We start from the raw sequence: 22,939 nt of genomic DNA on the forward strand, positions 1-22,939 counted from the left end.
AACCAACCTCCCTTTGAAGTAAAGCTCACAGAACTATGAACTCACATGGACCTCTGAGATCAATAGGTCCAACTACCATGTTTCAGAAACAGCTCTACACATGGAACAAGCACAGCTAATTCTGAGGGAGAAGTGGGAAACTGGCTGACATTAATCCAATCATCCTGTCTGATTTGAGGGTATATGGATTAATAAGGGGAAATGAAAATATTTAGGCACTATGATGACTATTCCCTGGTTCTCTAGTGAATTCAGAAGAAGTAATTCTACAACAAGATTAACCAAATGCCATCATATTTCTATAGAACTAGAGGTAACTCAAGGCACTTTAGAGGCTATTTAGAAATATGGAAAAGTGGTTTGTAGCACAATGGTTAGGGTGTTGGACTTCTGGAAATACGGAAGTCCATATTCAGTGGACTTGAAGTCCATTGAATGAAGTCAAACTTCAATGTTTCAGCATGAATGGACACAAATGTCTGGGTCTTGGGAACATAAAAGGAGCTTCTCTGTGCGGGAGAGGATGGGGTTAAAGAGATAGATACAGATGAAGCTGACTATAGCAGTCTACATGATCCAAAAAGAAAGATATCCTAGACCACGACTGAGTTTGAGAAAGAACCTTAGAGAACAAACTCAACCGTAAATTACACAAATGAGGAAATCAAAGTTCAGACAGACTAAATAACTGGACTGAAGTTAAAGAGGCCATAACCCATAACTTTAGTCCCCTGGCTCCTAAGTGCTCTCTATTAAAATGCCAGATAAGTTGGGTTCTTAAAATTGGAATTTAGAAAGCCAATGTGAAAAACTCAGGAAAGTTATCAGCAGGTTATGTGGGGACTAATACAGCCTTAAAGTAGAAAGAATAACAAAAAAATACTTCCGAATGAACATAGTTACAAAGGAAATATGTGACATATTGGGAAATTCAGAACAAACCACAAAAAAAAAAAAAAAAAAGAGAGAGAGAGAGAGGAAAAAAAACCCATCAAGCATGCATAACATGGCTAAACTTTTAGGGGCTATCCATCTAAACTGGAGATGTACCCTATGTACACATAAAAACTAATCTTGGCATTTTTTAGTCAAAATGTATACTAATCACACAGTAAGCAAGGTACAGTTCCACTGTTAAGAGAGCAAAGATTTTATGAAGCTTCCATTTCAGGACAGGAAATGCCTACACTGTTCACATTTGTGTCTAAAGTAAATAGAAAAAAAAACTGCTTACAATCTCATCAAACACACATATGTGCACACATACAATGTTGACTGGCTTCATCAACGGACCTGTAATTCAAAGTATGAGAAATGTTCCTCTAATTATATATTTATGTTGCAGCACGCTCTTTACAACTCAGAACATTCACTTTACCAAAGGCTATAAAGATTATAAGGAGACACAATCTTAACAGAAATAGAACTTCAATAAAACTAGAGCATGTCCAAAACGTTATCTCTCTGGCAAAAGTTTATGAGATTCCTTCAACGTCTTAAGAGTTCCAGAAGAGCCACTTTATTTCTGATACGGTTATTATGGGACATGAAAACAGTTCTTCACATACCTTAAAAGAAAGATTTTAGCAAATAAAGCACAGTATGCTTAAATAAATCATTAATTACAAAGCTACTGTTGTTCCTTTATTAAAAACTCACTTGAATAAGCAAATATGACAATATTTCAGCCCCCAGGCCATCTTTAATACATCAGCAGTGGGTGCGGGAAAGATAGGATGAGAGGCAGAAAGAGATCAAATTATATTAAAGGCTGGGGTTAAAACAAACACAATGTAATTCAAAGTTATTGGAAGCATGGCATGTTGAAACTATAGGCCAGCACATATCACCTAAAAAGTTTTGAGAAAGAATATTTCTGTAACTCAAGATAACTGCTATGCCTAAGCCTTAAATCCAGGACACTAGCATTACAAGGCAAATTATGAAACTACCCTGAACAAAAATTGGATCTGTCTGGAAGCCATTTATCTAACTCTCTAAAGAAAGCTCACATTACTTATGCCAACAGCTGAGTTGACTCAGCTACAAGGAAGTTAAGTTACGGTGAAATGCCAACCAAGGCAGAAACTGCAGAACAACTAAAAGAGAAGGATCTACTGTGGATATTACAGGGTATCTGAAAAGAGTTTAATCTAGAAAATTACCACTCTGCAGTTCAAACTGTCTTACAAAACAGGAAGCATAATAAATAAACAAATAAAACATTAAGTCTTGGTCACACTGTAACTACTTTTTGCAAACTCATTTCTTTAAAATACAAGATTTTATATGATGCTGCATTTTTTAAATTCAAAGTATGGCTATATATTAAATGTTCAGACTGGTATTTAAAAATAAAACAAACAAAAAAACAAAGCAGCACTTCCAAAATCAACAGTTCAGACCAGTTTGAAAAAGTCTTCATGTATCCAATCTATGTATATCGTTTGCCCTCAGTGAACCCAACACTACTCAGGAACAAAGAGGGCAAGGGAAGGTCATAAACTGAATTTTTTACCCATTATAAAAGTGCAATAACATGCATTTCCTTCCTCATCCACACAGATATTATAACAACAGATAGCTTGAGCTCTTAAGAATAATAGGAATATCTGCCCCTTCTCTTGCCCCCAAGGCACTTTATAGGAGCTTCCCCTAGGGTTCCTACTACTTTGTGTGTCTTTTATGTCTGTCTCCTTACCAGGCTGAATTCCTATTGGGTAGAGATCTTATTCTTTATTTAAACATCCCAGTATCTAGCAGAGTGTCTCACATAGCAGTCAATCCATAAGTCTTTCTGAAACATATATACCCTTTTTTGTTCCATTCGTTCTGTGAGCATTTTTTGCATATGCTCTATGGGCCAAGCAGAATAGACCCCGACTATATGGCAATGAAAAAAAGAGAATCTCCGAACTCAAATGACTTCTTGTGTTTCTGTAAGTTTGCTTTTGCAATAAATTAATCAGTAAACTCATTGAGGGCGATCATCTTGTCAGTAACAGGTTATTGTAAACGGCAAGGCCAGTTGATGTCACAAGAGCTAGGGCACTGCCAGTAGTAAGAAATAATCAGATGCAGAGTAAGTTTTAAGGATAGAACCAGTAAGATCTGCTAATGAATTAAGTACGGATCCACGTGTGAGTGAATGACATGGTTCTTTATATGTATTTAATAAGCAAAAGAACACGGTAATTCCTACTAGAAGATTTCCTAAAATAGAAGGGCTAGTATTTTGTGGGTTAGATATACTCTTTTTTCTCCTCTGTAAGTAGATGCTTTACACTATTTCCTTCAAAGAAGGGGAAGAAGTTACAATTAATAGTTCGCTAAGAATAAGAAATAAGAGCATCAGTAAAACAGTAGAGCTAGTAGAAAAAAAGTCAGGCATAATAAGAACACTGGATATATGATTTGATACACATTAAAATTGGGGTATGAAAGATTTTCCAATCCATAACCTAGTCTTAGGCAGGCGCAGGAAAGTTATCCATAAAACAGAAACCAAAAAAAATGCAAATTCAGATTTAAACTTCTAACCCCACTTAAGGAAATTATTCTTGCCTCAGGCGTTTTACTATCTTTTTCTAGGAGAATATTGAGTAATACAAAGATCATTGGCAGCATAATCAGAAAGGTGTCAGGATATGTATTGGATACATTCCTAGAAATTAATATTCAAAGTTGGAAACAAAAATACCGCTAAAGGGTATTTTATGCATTCATTAAGTTTTAGGACCATTTTGCAATTATTATGTATTTCTCTTAAGTCTAATGCTAGGAAACAGAAATAACGCTGTTATTTAAAATCAGCCACTTTTGATGCATTTCTATTTCTGAAACAAAATATGGACGAGGAAACAAACAACTAGAGTTTCAAATTATGCATTTGGAACGAACATTGTTTAATTTTCAAAAGAAAAAAATGTATCATTCATCACCAGAGAAATGTTTATAAGCTTACAGTGTCTTTAAAAACCATAAGCATTTCTTCTCTTTTTTTTTCCTTAAAAGATACTTAAGCATGTGTTTATTCTTATGAAAGAATATGGGAAAAAATGTTTAAGAACAAATTTCTGAATAATATAACTTATGTAAACAATGAGTACCTTCTGGTTGTTTTCCTAAAATTTACAGAATATTGCTCATTTGACATTAAATGACAAAATGGAGAGAGTCACTTTAAATTGCGATTAAAAAAAAAGAAGAAGAAGAACAAAACCTCACTTATAACAGACCTGGACATTCATTCTATGTTCCCTTTTAGGGTCTACCAAAGCAAGCAAGCTAGGACTACCTAACTCCTGACAAAGCACTGAAACAGATACAATATAGAACACTTCATGCAACCTATTTCCCTTGGCTTTCCACACCACAAGCAACTGCGTGTACCATTATTTAGCCTAACTCCTACACTATGGGTATCACTCACAATTTCAAAATTAAATGAAATCAAACTAACAGTACAGGATTTTAAAGGAAAGTATCCAAGAAGACTACTTTCCTTTCAAGCCCTTGTAGTTTTCAACCACTTGATGAATTAAGGATTAAATGCCATGCTTCTCAAATCAAGTCCAAATCAGGGATGATAAAGATGTAAACTTTGACCTCATTCATTACATTCATTTAAAATCAACCTCTTTGATTGTAAATAGTCAGTAGAAAAGTCACTGCCAAGGAACAGAGTTTGAAAATGACTTCTCCACACTTATGTTCCATTTTGGAAAGTAAAGACCACATGTACTTTTATACAGCCTTTATTTCTAGCCCCGTCCTCTGCCACAGCTCTATGTATAACTGTCCCCCACCCCCCATCAATGCATAGTCACTTCACCTTTGCATTCTAAACCTGTTTCTTAAAATCTGGCCTAGTGTTTCATACATGGTAAGTACTCTGATATTTCAGCCAACTCTCTGTAAAAGTCAAGGACTAATCTGGACTTAATGACTACAAGTGGTTCAATTAAAAGCACTTTATAATAACAAATACAAAATTTATAATTTTACCTTTAATTTGAGCATCTTATAATCTTCATTGCTTTTTTTTTAAGATAACCACAATCTCACAGGAAATTACTCATAACATCTTAGTCAGTGTTTATTTAGAGTATCTGGTTTAAATTTGCCTCCAAATTAATACATGGTAGCTACAGCTTTATTCTCTTTATTCTACTCACAATATTTAAAATAGATGAAGCACCAAAGAAAGAATAAGTCCTGCCTAAAAATGGCCTAAAGTATAAACACTAAACACTAAAGTAAATGAAAGAAGTCAACAGCTCATTTGCTTCTATTTCTTTCTTGCGGTTCTGGGAAAAAAAAAAATTAAAATCAGAGAATTCTGCCTGCTACAAGGAGTTCTTAGTAAAAAAAATACAGAACTGTGATTTTGCAAAGTAGTGAATACTTTATAGAATAGACAGCTGACAATCATATATATTTTTCCACATGATGAAAAGTACCAATCCTAAACAGATGGTCAGATTAGAACCAAAACACAAAATTAAACAACACTGATTCATTTTTTCCTGCCACAGATATATTTTATGTGGCAATATCAGGTTTTAATTAGACTTTTCTAACAAAATCACTGATCTGATGACTTCTTTTCCAAAATTGGTGTCAAGCTAAAAAATAAAAGAGTATATGGTAATCTGTTGAATATAATAACCCTAAATTTAAATTCAACACTATGATTTCAATGAAAAGATATAAATGTGAGTCATTTTACTGGCAGTCAATAAAGGGAAAAAAATAAAAGGAATTTGTGCTCATATCCTGTTTCCACCACAAGCTAAGCAATGTTGGGCAACTCACTGTATTATACTCTCAACCTCAGTTTCCACCATCTGTAAAAATGGGCATCATTGTTACTTTTGCAAATGAGAATTACCATTTTTCAAAGATCCATATTTTGTGTAAGAAAAATATCTCCCTTAAGTGTTTTTATCCAATACAATCATAGATTTAAAATATGTTGCTAGGTGTCACTTCACAAATAATTTGAATAAAGCATTTCATGAGAAGGAACAAAAATACATGTGTGTGAATCCTGATCTACTCAACACAGGTTCCTATAAACCACTATAGCCTTGGATGTTACAAAATCTGAGGCCTTAAGGTGTCTCCTAATTGTGTCATCACAGTTTCTCATCTCCTGAATGAATAATAGAAAAAAAGTCCTGAGAGAATTCAGTATACTACATAAATTAGCAATAATTAATTATATGAGCTAGTTAATTAAGAATCCCAGATAACCTATATAATCTATATACTGGTTCTTATAGATTCTGGTACAACAGGAAAAAAATTGAATTGGTAAACTTGATTCCTCTATCCATTCTACCAAATGGACAACTGGGAGCACTTGGGCAAGTCTATTAACTCTTTGGGCCAGACCTGCTTCATCTATAAAAGGTGGTGGTGGAGGGTTAATATTGTTTAAGGTTCTTTTATATTTCAGAATTACACTGACGCCAAATGTTTTGGGAAACACCACCTTTGCACAATATTCCAGTGCAATCTTGTAAACACTGAGACACTGCTTATTAAAAATAAAAGCCAGCACATAGATTTTTTTGTGGGGCAGAAAAACAAACTACTGAAGAATCATCCAACACTGCCATGACTAGTTATAACCACAAGGTATGCGTACCCTGTGACAGCATCTCTCATAATGGGGGAAGTTCTACATATGGTTGTGATTACGGGTGGATTAAAGGCGAAAAGCAAAATGAGGAGCATGGATACCTCTGGCTTCCTCCAGGTCTGGATATCTAGTAGCAAGAAGCCTGTCTGCAAAGTTCTGCTTAGAATTAAATCAGTAACAAATACAAATGAAAGCTCCAAATATGGAAAGTACTGGATCATATAGGACAGAAATTACTTGATCTATAATTTTAAAATAGAAAAGACACAGTAATGTACTCATAAAGACAATGCCATATTCATTGGTAAAATATTGGGTGTCAAATAAATTTGATTTTGAAAAACGTTCACGGACACAGGCGAATTCAGAACACAAAGCTGTGCATGGCGAATGATCCCAAATGGGATCTGTGTATCTGTGTGTGTAGAAAAGAACCCCGAAAAGAATTTCACCAGAACTCGAATGCAAGAGAATTAGGTGGTAAGATCACAGGTGAGTTTTTAAACCTTCCATATAAAGTACCCTGCATTATCCAAATGAAAATCGGTTTTATAATTTTAAATGTTCCCTGTTAAAGAAGAAAATATTTTTCTAAACATAATTTCAGAATTTATAAAAGTGAATATAATCAATAAAATTACTTTCTCTAATATCTGAAAAGTAATGTCTTTATTATGTCTACATTGGACATAGGAAAACAATCTCAGAACATTACTATCATTTTTTATGCCATTTTTCTCACTGCTTATAAAAATACCTGCCCAAAATATTGTATACATTTTTTCATAAAACAGCCATACTTCCAAAACATAAGGTTCAGGAGAATAGACATAAACAGAATAATCTACAAACTAATATTCTCTTAAATTTAGACACCATATTTACATCTAAAATATCATGTAAACATGCTCAAAATTAAAAACAATGTTTAATACTTATACTACAAAATTACTTGGAAAGCTCCACAAAGATGGCCAGTATCATTAAACTCATACCTACTTTAATAAAATTTTTTAAAGTTGGATCAGATATAGGTCTGTATAGATAAGACATTTAAAATCTTCACTATGTAAACTTTGATGCTGACTTGCTGAGCAAAAATGGCTTAATTATATGCTAACTCTTTTGATGATTCAGATTCCAGTGAAACCAATAAAAATATATTTCTGATAAAACAAACAGCATTATGAGTTTCCAGGTAAATGCCAGAAGAATTAAAAAATTAATATTAATAAGATCCTTTTAGAACAAAAGAAGAAATCAAATATTTTTCTTTAAAATTTTAAGCAAAAGGAATAATAAATTTCAATGACACTACAAAGTTCTATCTAACATTGCATGAGAGGGTTTTTCCCAGTAAAAAGTTAATAAAACTTTAGGGGCGCCTGGGTGGCACAGCGGTTAAGCGTCTGCCTTCGGCTCAGGGCGTGATCCCGGCGTTACGGGATAGCCCCACATCAGGCTCTTCTGCTATGAGCCTGCTTCTTCCTCTCCCACTCCCCCTGCTTGTGTTCCCTCTCTCGCTGGCTGTCNTTCTGTGGGTTGCACAATACTTGTGCTCTTTGTCATGTAAAATTGCAAAATAACATTTGATGTTAGAGGAAAATCAGATGTTGGAAAAAATGCATTTTATTACTGCATATCACCACTGAAATACATGAGGAAAATATGCTAAAGTTAGTTATTCTGTACATATATACTAACAGCAATCTTCTACTGCTGATTCAGGCTGCTGATGCTCATGGCTTTATATGAATTTTGATGCAATTTTAACATTTCTTAGGTTACCAAGTAATAACATGACAAGAAACAAAGACCTAAAGTAAGCCATCAAAAAAGTAGCAAGACATTTTAAAAAGAGGGGAAGTGCCACTTACGCCACTAAGATGGGCATGCGAGAATAATGCTGTGTTAGGTAAACAAGAAAGGCTTCCCTTTTGATTACAGCAGAATCACATTTGAAACCCCTTCAATCCATAAGGCCCCATTTATCAAGTCCATTGCATTGCTTACATAGTAATCTTTGGGCTACAAGTCATGGGGGCTTTTTTTTTTTCACTGAAAATACATTTTCGTCTTGTTTTCTTGTTTTTATTTTCCGCAGTCTGCCCTCCCACACACACACACACACACACACACACACACACACACACAAACATACTGAATGTACATATACCCATAGGTTATCCATATTTTTTATCTACATATTACACATATGTGCGAGCATGTATGTATGTATACACACACACACCTCTTTCTCCAGAATTTACTTACAAACTACCTACTGTGTATCTGGCTCTGTGCCTGATCTTGGAGATGCAAAAACAATCAAGATTTGGCTCCTGTCCTCAAATGGAAAACATAATTATAAAACTGCCCACTTGTTTGGTTTGCTTAACACATGCCTTCAATATCACTTGCTAATAGAACTGCCAGCTCTTTTCACAAGGGATCCTCCTTTGTGGGTCATCTGTCTGAACTGATTCAACACAGTCTGGTTCTAAACTTCCAATATGCATAGTTCTTCAATAATTCTTACTCCCAGTTCCCTGGCCCTTCACTACCTAACATTATTAGACGGACCAGAGGCAGTCAATCAATTGGTTGATTGCTTGGTTGAACCACTAATCAGCATTTATTTGGAAACACAACAATAACAAAATAATGGCATTTACTAATTGATAGCTTATTAGATATCGGTTACTCTGCCAGGTACTTTATGTATTTTTTCACATTTAATTCTATAATAGAGGTATCATCATACCTTTTTAAAGATGATAAAACTGAGGCTTTGAGTTTTAAGCAATTGGCTTAAAACCATAATACAGCCAGAAAATGATTTACACTCAACGTTCTGCCCATAGCCACTAATGCTATGCCACCTCTCGGAGAGAAGAGCCCTATGTAGAGACGGTGGGACCCAACAAAATTTTGATTCATAGGTAACCATATACTAAGGCACAGATCAACATGAACAGCTAAGTGAATCCAAAGTACGTAATAATCACGTACACAAAAAATAGATCTTAAAGAAAAGCAAGCATATTAGCCACATATATTTATGTTTGTGTGTTTAAGATTATTATATCTTTAAGATTATTTATCAGTTTAGACTCCAGAAACATCTTTTCTCTGCATTAGCACACATTGTCAAGACTCGACTATACAGTTTTAACAGCTGAAAGCGATTTTGTTTTCATGATCTGGCTAGAACATTCAGTTGCAGACCCGTGTCTTATCTCTACCCAATCCTCCGCACCCAACACAAGGCCTGACACATACTGGATGCTCAATACATAGCCATGGAATACAATCATTAACTCCTGAAACTCTGTCATAAGGTGAACGCTCCATTTATATGAACGTGTGATAACACGTATATATCTAGAACATCACAAATAGAATCAGTGAAGAAACATTTATTTTAAGCAGAACAAGGTAAACTGACATCCCAACATAAGAAATTTTCACCACTATTTCTTAAATGCAAATACGTAAGTATAAAACACGTTAATATACTCTTCTGGCTAGAATTTTAATTATGGAAAAGTTGGAAAATCTAGCATTATCTCCACAGCAACTATACCCTGGCAACAGATACAGTAAATATGTGTGAATACTGGACACACTCAAAACAAAGCATGACATGAGAACTAAATTGCAGCAGTTGTCAGGATTGTAGGCCTAAATTTAGCAACGTAATTTAGCATGTTTAATCATAAACAACAAACTTATATCTTATTTCCTTGATTTTGACAATTACTAGAAAGGTAAAAAATATATACCTATAAAATATAGTGAATTTTTCAGAAAACATAAAGAGGAAAAGATCAGTAAAGCGGTTAGGAAGTTTTGTCCTAGAGGTGTGTGAAGCATTTTATGATACCCCACCCAGTGGTGGCACCTTCCTCATACATGTAACCTTATCAAATACAGGACTCATTTGGCCCTGTCTATGTTGTCTTATCCTACTAACATTAAGTACTTCAATGATCATCTTTACATTTGACTTTTATCATACTAAACTATAAATCCTTTTTATAGTCTTCCTTTTATAATCTTCCAAAAAGGAAGTTAGCAGAAGAAAAATATTCTGTCTTCTATTCCTAGTTGACTTTTGCCACAAAAGTAGTGACTCTCTCAAAGTCCCTGGTATTCTACCCAATGCCTGATATATAGCAGATATTCAAAATAAATTCACACATCTACTGAAAGGAAAGCAGTAAGCCTGCTAGGAATGTTCCAAGTTTACCAACCTTCTTAAGCTTCAGTCTCTGCAACTGCAAAAATGAGCATAATAGTTATCGATTTCATAAAATTACTATAAGCATTAAAAGTGCCTTGCACATAGTGAGCACTTAACTATTACAGTATTTATTGTGAGCCTCAGTTTCCTCATAGGTTAAAAGGGATCAATAAATCTAACCCAAAGAATTGTGAGAATTGAATAAGCACACATATATAAATCAGCTGGCATAAATACCTCACATACAGCAGGTCCTCAATTAACCAGAATTCCTTTCTTTGCTACCTTGCCTCTGAATTCCTATTTTAAGATCCAGAAGAAATTTAAAAATCAAGTGTAGTAGAAGGTTAATAGTTGGTTGAAAGAACAAAAATCCAGCATTCTAATAAACTATCATTTTTTGTGTGGCACCAATATAACTTTCCTATGAAAGACTACAATTAGTATTTATTAATACATAAAATAGGGGCACCTGGGTGGCTCAGTTGATCAAGCGACCAATTCTTGATTTCGGCTCAGGTCATGGTCTCACAGTCCCGAGATCAAGCCCCACATCGGGCTTCATGATCATGAGCATGGAGGCTGCTTCAGATTCTCTTTCTCTCTCTTCCTCTCCCTCTGCCCCTCCCCACCCCCATTTGTGGATGCGCACTCTCTCTCTAAAAAAACATTGCATAAAATATATTCTAGAAGAAATACTGGAAGAAATCTGAATAAGTCTTTAAAATTTGAATTCATTCATATTTTTACCTTTTCTTCTAGCTGGTCCTTCAAAGCCTCATATTTGAGCTTCAGTTTTCTGTTCTCACTTTCATTCTGGGTTAATTCCTCTGTCAGCCTGTCACACTGTGATTTCACCTTCTCTAGCTGACAACGATGGACTTTAGCTGTATTCTTATCTTCTATGCTTTCTGCCTGAGAAAAAGAGGAGAAAAGAAAAAGTCCACTGGCCACAGCCAAATTGTACACCAAACAAACTACACATTTTATCAGTGGGCAAAACTTCAAGATTTTGCTCTAAGCATCTGTACATAACATACACACAAAGGAAAGGAAATCCTCCTTGCATTTATTCGATCACTCCTTAGTGCTCACTGAGCACTTACTCAGTGAAAGGTACTGTACTAGGTGCTGAGATAGCAAATATGAACAGTAAATTGCTAGATGCAGCTACTGATTCTACAACAATGAATGAGAAGTGCTTAACGAAGGCAGAAGCAAATACTGTGCCAACCCAAAGTGGGCACCCCAACTCTGCTGAGAAGGAAAGGGGTTGTGAGAGAAGTGTCCCAAAAGGGAAATACTATGACCCAGTACTGACTGATCAGTTTCCTCCTGTATAAAAGGGGCTTTACGACATTCCTGTTCAACTTCTCTCCTGGGTTTTATGAAACTGTGTACTTTCAGTACAACAAAATCACTGATCCCACCCAGTAAGGCTGAAAGGATTATGAATTGTAGCATCCAAGAAACTACAAGTAACTGAACTTGAAAAGGAGTTTACCAGTGATTATTATTTCTGTACCAAGACTGTAATAAAGTACCTGGTTTTTTCTTCTTTTTTTTTTTTAAATATAACCTGAATCAACTTTAAGAAAAAATGAGGATTCAGTAAAGATTTGCCAGGTATGTGAATTTTAAAACTTTTAAAATAACAACGGTGCAAACACTTACTATGTGTCAGGCACTGCTCTCAGACCTTTGTATAGTTTTTCCTCATTGTGTCCTCACAACCACCCAACCAAAGAGGTACTACTAGTACTTCCTCCTTTTGTGAGGCTGAATCCCAGAGACACTAATAACTTGCCCCAGGATATGTAATGAGTAACTTCAGAGCTAGGATTTGAACCCAGGAATTCTAACGTCCAGGCTTTCAACTACTCCACCACACTGCCTTTAGGAAGGTACGTTAATCATTTGTAAAAAGCAGCTGGGTACAACTTGGCAATGTTAACTGGTCACACCTACCAGTTACTAACAGCTTGTAAGCAACTACCTATGATCTGCTTAAAATGCATGTTTTAATTTCTAAAATATATGTTTCTTTTCTTTTTACAAGTGCATTGTATGTGTGTAATCAGGTATGTAGGAATTCAATCACTGGAATCAATTTCCTGAGAGGAAGTTTTGTCAGCTTTAGACAAAATCTGTATTATGTTCACCTCACAAAATTCACCTAAGACTGGATGCCATTTTAAATTAACAAAGGAATTGATTTTTAATGAGGAATCCTGTTTTCACAACCCAAAAACAAAATTACAAAATAAAGTCTCTCATCAGAAAAATTGCTCAATTATGATTTTAAGTTTCAATAGAATGCTTTGCCTTTTCTTTATGGCTAATGAAACTCTTGGGTACAGAAGGTTCGTTGCCCCTAAGGCCAGGGGCGAACTGGAGTTGGCTCAGGGAGCCTTAAGAACCAGCTGTGCTCATCTCTTCCCAACACTGTCCCTCTCTGATGCTGTCTTCTTTGATAGCCTGAAATCAAATGGGATCTAGATACAACACTGAACTGGGCAAATGCTACAAATCAGGGTTTCCCTCTTTACCCCTCCGGAGAGCCTATTTTAAAACATTTACCTGCAGGCCAATGCCTAAATTTGACTAAGAACTTACTTCTTGTGGTTTTCTTAGTACATTTACATTTCACTCTAACTTTACAAAATGATGCTATACTCACAAAAACCCTGTGATAAAGACATTACTAGTCCCATTTTATCGATGAGATGAAAAAAGGTTAAATAACTTGACAAAGATCATATAGCCAGCAAGTAGCAAAAGTACAGAGCTCAAATCCTTGGTTTTTTGATTAAAAAAAAAAACAAAAAAAACCTCTTCCCAATGATTTCTGTTGAAATCATAATGAGGTGATAACCCAATATCTTTCAAGTATTAATAGTAGGTAGAATATTTAATTAAAATATTTTATATTTAAATTTAAATATACGCTAAGAAGACTAGTTCTAGATGGGGAGCACATATAATTCGTACAGAGAAAAAATATGGGTAACATATCAGCATTTATTAGACCCAGAAAAAGTGATAAAGGTGAAGCCAAAAGACAAAGAAATAGAACATTTATAGAGCTACTTGTCCAAAGTCCTCTTGTACAAAATTCAGTACACTAAGTCATCTGTGATGACCATTATTATCAACTCCTTTTAATTAATATAAATAAGTATAGGATTATGTTAGTGAAATAGCATGAGGTAGGGATTGTTCCTTATGGGCAACTCATTCAGTTTACAGTGAAAGTACTCACAATCTCTGGCTCTCCTTTTAAGCTCTTACGATGTTTTTGTACCACATTAAAGAGTGGTTGAAACACCCCTCCCCTATTTCTGTCTTCCAAATTAAAAAAAAAAAAAAAAAAAAGCCTAAAAATTTCAAAATATCTAGTACTTTTAAGTTATATATTCTTTACATACAGGTAATTTCTCAAAGCTTTTCTGTCATTTCACTACGTATGAATACAAAGCACTTCCTAAAGAAAGGATGGGGGAAACCGCCCCATCTCCTGTTGAATACTATCCACTCTGTTCTGATCCAACCCCTCACATTTCCTCACAGACCTTCCCTTGCCATCTCTGACAAATGGAGTGAACACGATTTTAGTTCTTCTTTTAACCTGTCTGCCACATTTGACACTCTTGACTTGCCTAGGTTTCCAAGACACCATTCTTTTCCTGTTCCCTTCTGTCTCTCCTGGGTCCTTTATTCTTATCTGCTAGAACCTTTTTCTCAGTACTTCCCTTAAACATCAGTGTTCTAGAGTTTCAGCCTCTTCTTTCTCCCTACATGATCTCATTAAAATCCCATGACCTCAACTACCACCAATGGGTCACTGGATCCCAAATATTCAAATTTAATCTTACTTTCCTCCTCAATGTCTAACCCGTTATGTACTAAAAACTGCTCCGCCTAGACTTTCATGCTTAAGCTTCTGTTCCTTTCCACCTAACTCGACACGCTAAAAACTAACAAAAAACCCCCAAAACAACAAAAAACAAAAAAAACTCAAAAACTGGAATTACCACTCTTCTCTCCAAATCTGTTCTTCTGTCTGCATTATCTCCCTTGACAAGCGCCCTCATTAGTCACCTAGTCACCCATGTCTGTGCCTAGTCATCCTTGATTCTAAACCTTTTCAACTACAGAAGTGCAGTTAAAAACACCGCAGGCACTTGACTACCTAGGTTCAAACCCTGTCTCCGCTACCTTCCAGCTCTAAGACCTTGGACAGTTAACTTTCCATGCCTCAATTTCCTCTTTAGAGAAAAAATACCATACAATCTGCAGGGATCATGTGAGGATTAAATGGTTAATGCATGTAAAGTTCTGATAGTAAGACTGGCATGAATTAAGTGCTGGAAAAAAATGTCTACTATTATTGTCACAATCAATCAACATATGACATATATTTTACTTTCTTTAAGATTAGCTCTTCTCCATATCTCTGGTTCTACTTTTGTTTATGTCCTCATCAACTCTGACAGACTATTATGCCATATTTCATCAATATTAAGACATATTTTCCCACATTTTACCATCTCTGTCTTGGGATGTTGTCTTGAAGCTGACAGTATGTTATGTTTTCAGAAGGAAGTATTTTTTTTTTCTTAGTAGTACATAATGATGAGTCTTATAACTGATGGTGTCTTAGGTTAAATGAAATATAGGAAGGGCCTCTTGCCTATTCCCCCAACCTCCATTCTGCTCTGCCCACCCCAATTAGTAACCCCAAAGCCAGTATTGCCAGTAGGCTATATGGAACTGGGGAGAATTCAAAAAATAGCTGAAAGCATTCTAGGAATGTCAGCTATTTCATTATAATTTCATCTTTCATCATAAGCATTTTTATGGTAGCTGTATTTCAAGGAATTTTGAAAAAAAATTATAATTAAACTTTGAAGACTTATCTATTTATTCACCTATTCAACGGATATCTACAGTGTTCCAGGAACTGTTCTAGGCACTGGAGATACAGCTATAAACACAACAGATTCAAATCCCAGTCCTCATGGAGTTTTCATTCTAATAAAGGGAGACTAAAAAACAAGTAATATGGAATCTATATCATATGATGATAAGTACTATGGAAGAAAACTAAAGCAGGAAGGAGGGACAGACTTATCACACTCCTGACAAACATGTTATAAAATAATTCCCCTGCATGGGGATAATGCTAATGCCAGAAGACCCTAGAAACATTTCCCCAAATGCAAGATCTCAATTACTCATTTACCCAGGCCAACTATGATTTGGAAAAGAAAGGGTAAAGCTCAAAGCCTTGGGTTTACACAGCTCGTAAGCTGATCCACTTTAGTTACCATACTAATAAGGACTGTGGTTATACTTCTATGGCCTTGACAAGTCTTTGCCTTTTACATTTTAGGAGGTCACAAATGTTGAAAGAGGGCACGTTTCAGGTCCACAACTTACTGCCACCTCTGCCTTTCCTGAACTCCCAAAATAGCTAAACGTTCTTTTTAAAGGGCTTCAGTGCTCTGAAATAGGTGCTCCCAGGTGGCTGCTATAACTCATTTCAACCTCGCCGAACAGGCATGAATAAGCCTCTTTACTGTTAGTTTTATCTTCCCTTCAGTGCTTAGGAATACAGAATGATCTCTAGAAGTTTACGCCTTATTAACCTCATAAGCCACCAGAAAAATTCCTTCAGTATCATCAGGATAATTCAGCGCAGGTACCTTCAGTGTCCTAATATGATTCTCAGCCTCACTCTTTTCTTTTTTAAAGTGCTTCATCAGCTCCTGGATGTTCTGCTCATGTTTCGTTTTCACACTTTGCAATGACGATGTGAGATCTTCCAGCTCCCTCTGGTGAACGTCTCGTTCTAGCTTTAACTGTGTAATGATCGTAGCTGTTTCTTCATCTCTGGATTTTGCCTGTGTCTTGAGGTCAGCAAGGTTCTTAAGCACCTCTTTCCTGGCTCTCTGTTCCTCAGCCAATTTATTAGCGAGATCTGCCCGGATGGCACTCAAGTTCTTGACGGCCTCTTGCATCTCAAGAAGTTGGGCTTTGTCCCTGGCCTGGCTCTTTTTTAGCTCTGTGATTTCTTCTTCCAGGTGAGCTTTCTCGACTTTCATCTGGCTTTGAATCTTACTCTGATGCTTCAATTCACTTTCTAGCCTTTGGATAGTGTCCAGGGAATCCTTGACTTCTAGTTCAAGGTCAACTTGATGAGCCTTAACGTCACTTAGTTTCTGCTCCTTACAGTGAAGCTCCTCCTCTTGAAGGGCTCGCTTGGTTAAGACATCGTTCAATTCCTTTCGAAGATTCTCTATTTGTTGTAACGCTGTATAAAGCTGGCTTTTCAATTCATCCTTTTCTTTTAGAATCTATCAGATTAAAAAAAAAAATCACTGTAAAATCCATCAGACTGTCAGAAAATAAAGTTTAATACACAAGGAGAAAAAAATCCATAAAATAGTATTTTGTATTTTTTCCATTTTTTAATGAAAAATAGTTTTCAGGCTAGAAAAAGAAAAATACAATTACCCTGAAGTAGCACACACTGAAATAATACGTTGCAGATTTTGATCACCAACACATATCAATCCTTGATTATAAATAATTATTTAAATGTAGGATAAAATTTAGCAAAAGAATGGAGAAAAAGATTCCCATTATAATTTACCAGAGGTTGAAATAATATAATGTTACTTAAAATAACAGTTCTTGGGGCGCCTGGGTGGCACAGCGGTTAAGCGTCTGCCTTCGGCTCAGGGCGTGATCCCAGCGTTATGGGATCGAGCCCCACATCAGGCTCCTCCGCTATGAGCCTGCTTCTTCCTCTCCCACTCCCCCTGCTTGTGTTCCCTCTCTCGCTGGCTGTCTCTATCTCTGTCGAATAAATAAATAAAATCTTAAAAAAAAAAATAACAGTTCTTTGCATTTCAATTACACACTTTTAAAAAGGAGAAACTTCAAAATAGATAAGGAAGACAATACAGGGAAGCATGCAATCTAAGAAAGGTTATATGGTACAATCAATCATTATTAATAAATAAAGTCAGTAGGGACAGGAAATACACCAGTATGTAACTAGAAGTCTTGAAGCCCCAAAAGGGGAAATAAGATTAAGATTAGGATAGCTGGGGAAGGGACATAAGAGAAAAGACAAGGGACCAGATGTCCATCACCCTCTGCCAGCCTCTCTGCAGGGTGAAGGCTGACACTGAGGGAGGCCAAGAACTACCCTTCTCATCCTCATCACCTCCCAGTGCAATGAAAAAGCCAGCAGCTAAGGAAGCTAGAATCACAATACTGGCACCAAGAACAATCTCCATCTCCGCTTACGGTAGCCTGCCATGGCTTAAACCCAGAAAAAAGAAAATTAAGATTCTCATTTCAGAATTAGAAATAGTGAGTAAAAATGCAAATACTTACAAGGCAGTTTTTACACTTTATATTTTATACTTTAGTATGAAACAATTCAAGATATACTACAATGAGTCAATCACTCCAAAAAACAGTTTCCTCAAAACCCTGTCAGTTTTAGCAGGGAAAAATAGCATGAAGCCAGCATGAGAAATAATAAAAGGAGGTGGTTAAGCAGTTGAGCTCTGACCACAGAAAACTGAATGTGATTCTCAATCCAGTCATAAGTCATCCTAGGGCCTCAAGGAAATTATTTATCTTTATAAAGATAATAATAGCACCTACATCACAGGATTGTGTTGAAGACTAGTGGGAAAGAGGGGGAAAAAAAAATGGGCAGAGGATTCAAGTCAAAGGAGAAGCCATAATCCCAGGGAGGTATTCATGTAAAACAGTAATCAGATCTGTGAAGAGCAGGTATAATTGAGAAAGCAATGCCCCTGAACTGAAAAGACTCAGGGCCACAGAGGAAAGAGTTTACTTTGAAAGGCAGGAAAAACGGCTAGAAATATAGGTAAGTCTAAGGATAGATGTATTATTTTTCTATTGCAGTGTAACAAATCCCCACAAACGTAATGGCTTAAAACAATATCATTTGTTATCTCCCTGTTTCCACAGATCCCAAGTCCAGGAGAGGACTTGTGCCCAGGGTTTCCTAAGGCTAAAGTCCAGGTATCAGCTGACCTGGGCTCTTACTTGGAGGCTTTGGGGGAAAATCCACTTCCCAGTTTATCCATGTTGTTGACACAATTTAGTTCCATGCACTTAACACTCTGGTCCCTATTTCCTTGCTAGCTTTGGGCCAGGGGTTGCTCTGAGTTTCTAAGGCCACCCACACTCCTTGGCTCATGGACCCCTCAGAATCTGAAGCCAGTAACACCACAATAATCCTTCCTGTGTTTCGAATCCTCCGACCTCCTCTTCTCTCAACAGCCAGAAAAATTTCTATGCTTTTAAGGACTCCTGTGATCAGATTAGGCCCACCAAGATAATTTCCTTATCTAAAGGTCAACTCTACCATATAACATAAGCATGAGAGTGATCTCTCATCACGTTCACAGGCTCCAGGAATTAGGGTGAGTCATCTCTGGGTGGTCACTCTACTTACCATACTAGAGAAGACAGAAACTGAGAGAATCTAGTCTTGGCTATAAGAATAATACGAGAGGAGCCTGAGAACGAGGAGAGGTGGCTTCAAGACAGTGATTAATGTTTGGAACAGATAACACAGGCCTGGGTCCAGGAGTTAAAAGATTTCCATGCAGCCCTGAAGATAAGGATGATATTTTCAATATGAAGCTCTAGCAGGTAAAACATCTTCGATCGCAAAATACTGTATTATCTTCCTAACGTTGGTTTAAACAGTAAAGGTATTTATTTTTCTCACACAACAGGAACACCAGAGATGGAGCACTTCAGGAAGAGTCCTTCAAAACTCAGGCACTGCTACTTTACAATTTTCCAGGTTTTGCCCTCAATTTCAGTATTCCAAGCATCACATCAATTCATGACAAAGGTGTCAGCCTTAGAGTGGACAGTCGCAGACTATGTTAGTCAAGTTTGCAATTTCTTTGGCAATATAGATACTAAAAAATAAGTAAGTTCTATTTGCTTTTTGTTTAATTGCTTGGCGAGTAGTCACAGTCCAAGATTGTCTAGACACTGTCTCTGAGTCTGAAAATGACAGTGTCTTAACTGCCACCTCAATATCCTGGACATTCCCAGGGGCCCTCAGTTGAAGAGGCTTTATCTTGAGGGAACTCAAAACAATAGATTTGGATCCCCTTTGTCTGGCCAGGAATGCTTAAGCAGAAGCACTTGAAAGGGGCCTGAGAAATCAGGCTTGTTTTTCACCTCATTTTTTTTTCAGCTAAGTTTCCTACTTCCCTCTCATACTTGGACTAACTTCAGCATGGATAGATCATTTGGCTATTCCAACACTGAAAAACTCTAAATCATCAGATTCCATACATTTGGATTATAAGACTGCAGATTTTCAGTCTCTCTACCCTCCAAATATCTTGCTCTCTGCTTTTATTATTTATTTTTCTCTGCTTTTAGGCAGGTTTCAACCTATACTTGTCTTTCTCTTGTGGAACTTTTCTAAAGGCTGCAGTAAGATCACAATGCAGGCCAACATCCTAAAGTTTTCATACCAGTCACTTAATACCCAACTCTGAGGCACAGCATCACTGACCCATGGTAGGATTTCTGATGGTTCAACTAACTACTTCCAACACAGCTGGAAGTGCTAACTACTACAGCACAGTTTGCCAACTTTCCCTTTAGAAAGGTATCCTCCTGTCCCCACTTCATTTCTCCACTTAGTCAATCCCTACATTTTAGGCTCTTTCACTTAAAGCTCTTTATTCAGAGAACTTATGTTTCATATCAGCTTGGATATCTTCTGCTGAGAGTAAGAGACAACTCCATTGCAAGTTGACTTAAACTACAAGGTAATTTAATATCATTCCAGGCAGAACTGTTCCAGACATGATGTCAAAGCTCTAGGTCCACCTCTCTGCATGTCTCTTGGCAATACCTTCTTCTGTTTTTTTTTTGTTTGTTTGTTTGTTTTTTTAATTATTTATTTGCCCAAGAAGGAGAACACAACAGGGAGAGTGGCAGGCAGAGGGAGAAAAAGGCTCCTCACTGAGCAAGGAGTCCGATGAGGGACTCAATCCCAGGACCCTGGGATCATGACCTGAGCTGAAGGCAGATGCTTAACTGACTGAGCCACCCAAGGGTCCCTTGGCAATACCTTCTTATGTGTGAGACTTCATTCTCAGGACAATAGCAAGACAGCCAACTTAGGCCACTGCAAGTATCACAGCCAAATACAACAAAACCAGAGAAGAAGAAAAATCTTTCTTATGTATCTTCTTCAGGAGTGAGTACATGTTTACCAGAAGTTCCCCCAATAGACTTCAGAACTCATTCTTCATTGCTCAGAACAGGGTTATGTGCTTAGTAACTGTCCTACATTAGTTTTTGAATGGATGGGGATAATCAGGACCACTATAGGAGACAACCGATGTTTCTAGGTAAGTTTTGCGGGTACTCTTCAGGAGCAGAAATGGGAAAAATAAAAGTTGGGTTGATTCCAGATTGAAGATAAGTTAGATGTATGAGGCGGAAGAAAGAAATCGAAGATGCTGGTGAGCATGTCATCAGAGTAGCTTTTCACAAAGTCCAATCCGACAGGAAAAAACGGATTCCAGGAAATGACTGGTCAACCAGAGGAATGTAGAAAGATCAAAATCATATGGTAATGGTTAAAAAAGGAAAAGGAAATAAAAGAAATGTGTAAGATCAGAGACTGAAATTTTGGAACTAAAGATCTGAACATAGAGAAATTACAGATGAGGACAAATTTTAGCCACAGAAATTAGTTGCTGCGTGATCTGAAGGTCACTGTAACGTGGGAAATTAGTGAAGTTTAAGGATGCTGATGTTTAAGGTTGCTGACTTGAATTTTGTAATCACCAAAGATGATGACAAGAATTACATGTAATGAAACAGGCTGAGGGGAAGCCAGGTACAAAAATCCTTGAGAAATATGGAGGCATAATGAAAAAATATGTAGCAGTCAGGAACAATGAGAAGAGAATGTTCTAACCCAGCAAACCCTGCTTCCAAAGAAGAAAAGCTGTAAGAGAAGATTATGAAGGGAAGATTGAAAATGCCTGTTTGAAGCCAGAAGAATGATACTGTCTAAAACCATAAAAAGAACAGAAACCAACTCCTCAAAAGCCTGACCACAAAGTACGCACAGGTTTTGGGGTTTGTTTGCTTTGTTTGTTTTGTTTGAATTAACTAAAAGGTAGACAAAAAAATTTTAAAGAAATAAAAGTTATTTTTCTCCATATGAGGGAACATGATGATGGACTGCTGGATTATCCTAATATATCAGTACTTTAGCCTTTCTAAAATTGCATATTTATAGAACCATATACACTTTTCAAATGTATTTTAGCACTGATCCTTAGTACTTTTCAACCTTTAAATTAAAAAATTCAGTTTTTAAAAGACAGTATATATTACATATACTCCTTTTTTCCTCAGCATGAAGGCAATACAAAAAAGGAAAAGATGGCAATTTAAGATTCTTGAAGTCAAATATTATCAAGCAAAAAGCTCAATACAGGGCAAACCAATTATTCTGCCAACTCAGCAAGAAAAACAAACAACCTAAGAAGCATTCCTATTATCCATATTAAAATATATATCTACAAATTTGGAAATATTCAGAAAAGCATACATTGTGATCAGAATCCAAGGTAAAAAAAATTTTTCCTTTATCATTTTCAAAACAGGTATAAGAACCAATAATTTCAAATAGCATTTTAAAAGATAAAGACAAAAAAATAAAAAATAAAAAAGATAAAGACAATAATAGCACAACTAATGATTAGATTATTTGTATCTACAGAATTCTAGGTCTTCCATTATATGTTTATCTACATATCCTTAAACAACATCATATCATGGTGTCCTGATGTAAACATCCATGCCATTTTCTTTTAAGGAAAGTATAAAATCTGATCTTTCTGGTTTTTTCTGGCAAGGATATGCTATTTGTTTGATATTCCATGTCATTCACTAACAAAGTAGTTTTGTAACAGGATGTGTATCTAATAATC

The 22,939-nt window shown here is 36.3% G+C and overlaps 1 protein-coding gene across 9 annotated transcripts in view; it reads right to left on the reverse strand.

The window, feature by feature from the left end:
- CEP128 (centrosomal protein 128) overlaps positions 1 to 22,939 on the reverse strand; it is a 396,639-nt gene that overhangs the window by 248,289 nt on the left and 125,411 nt on the right. For all 9 annotated transcript variants that reach the window (XM_034642093.1, XM_034642096.1, XM_034642091.1 and 6 more), the window contains 2 exons: positions 16,604 to 17,254; positions 11,646 to 11,810 (listed from right to left, as the gene is read on the reverse strand). In XM_034642093.1, the coding sequence (XP_034497984.1) occupies positions 11,646 to 11,810; positions 16,604 to 17,254 (816 nt within the window). The remainder of the gene's footprint in view (positions 1 to 11,645; positions 11,811 to 16,603; positions 17,255 to 22,939) is intronic.

The sequence above is a fragment of the Ailuropoda melanoleuca genome, chromosome 14 (assembly GCF_002007445.2).
Source record: "Ailuropoda melanoleuca isolate Jingjing chromosome 14, ASM200744v2, whole genome shotgun sequence".
In the NCBI taxonomy this organism is placed as follows: Eukaryota; Metazoa; Chordata; class Mammalia; order Carnivora; family Ursidae; genus Ailuropoda; species Ailuropoda melanoleuca.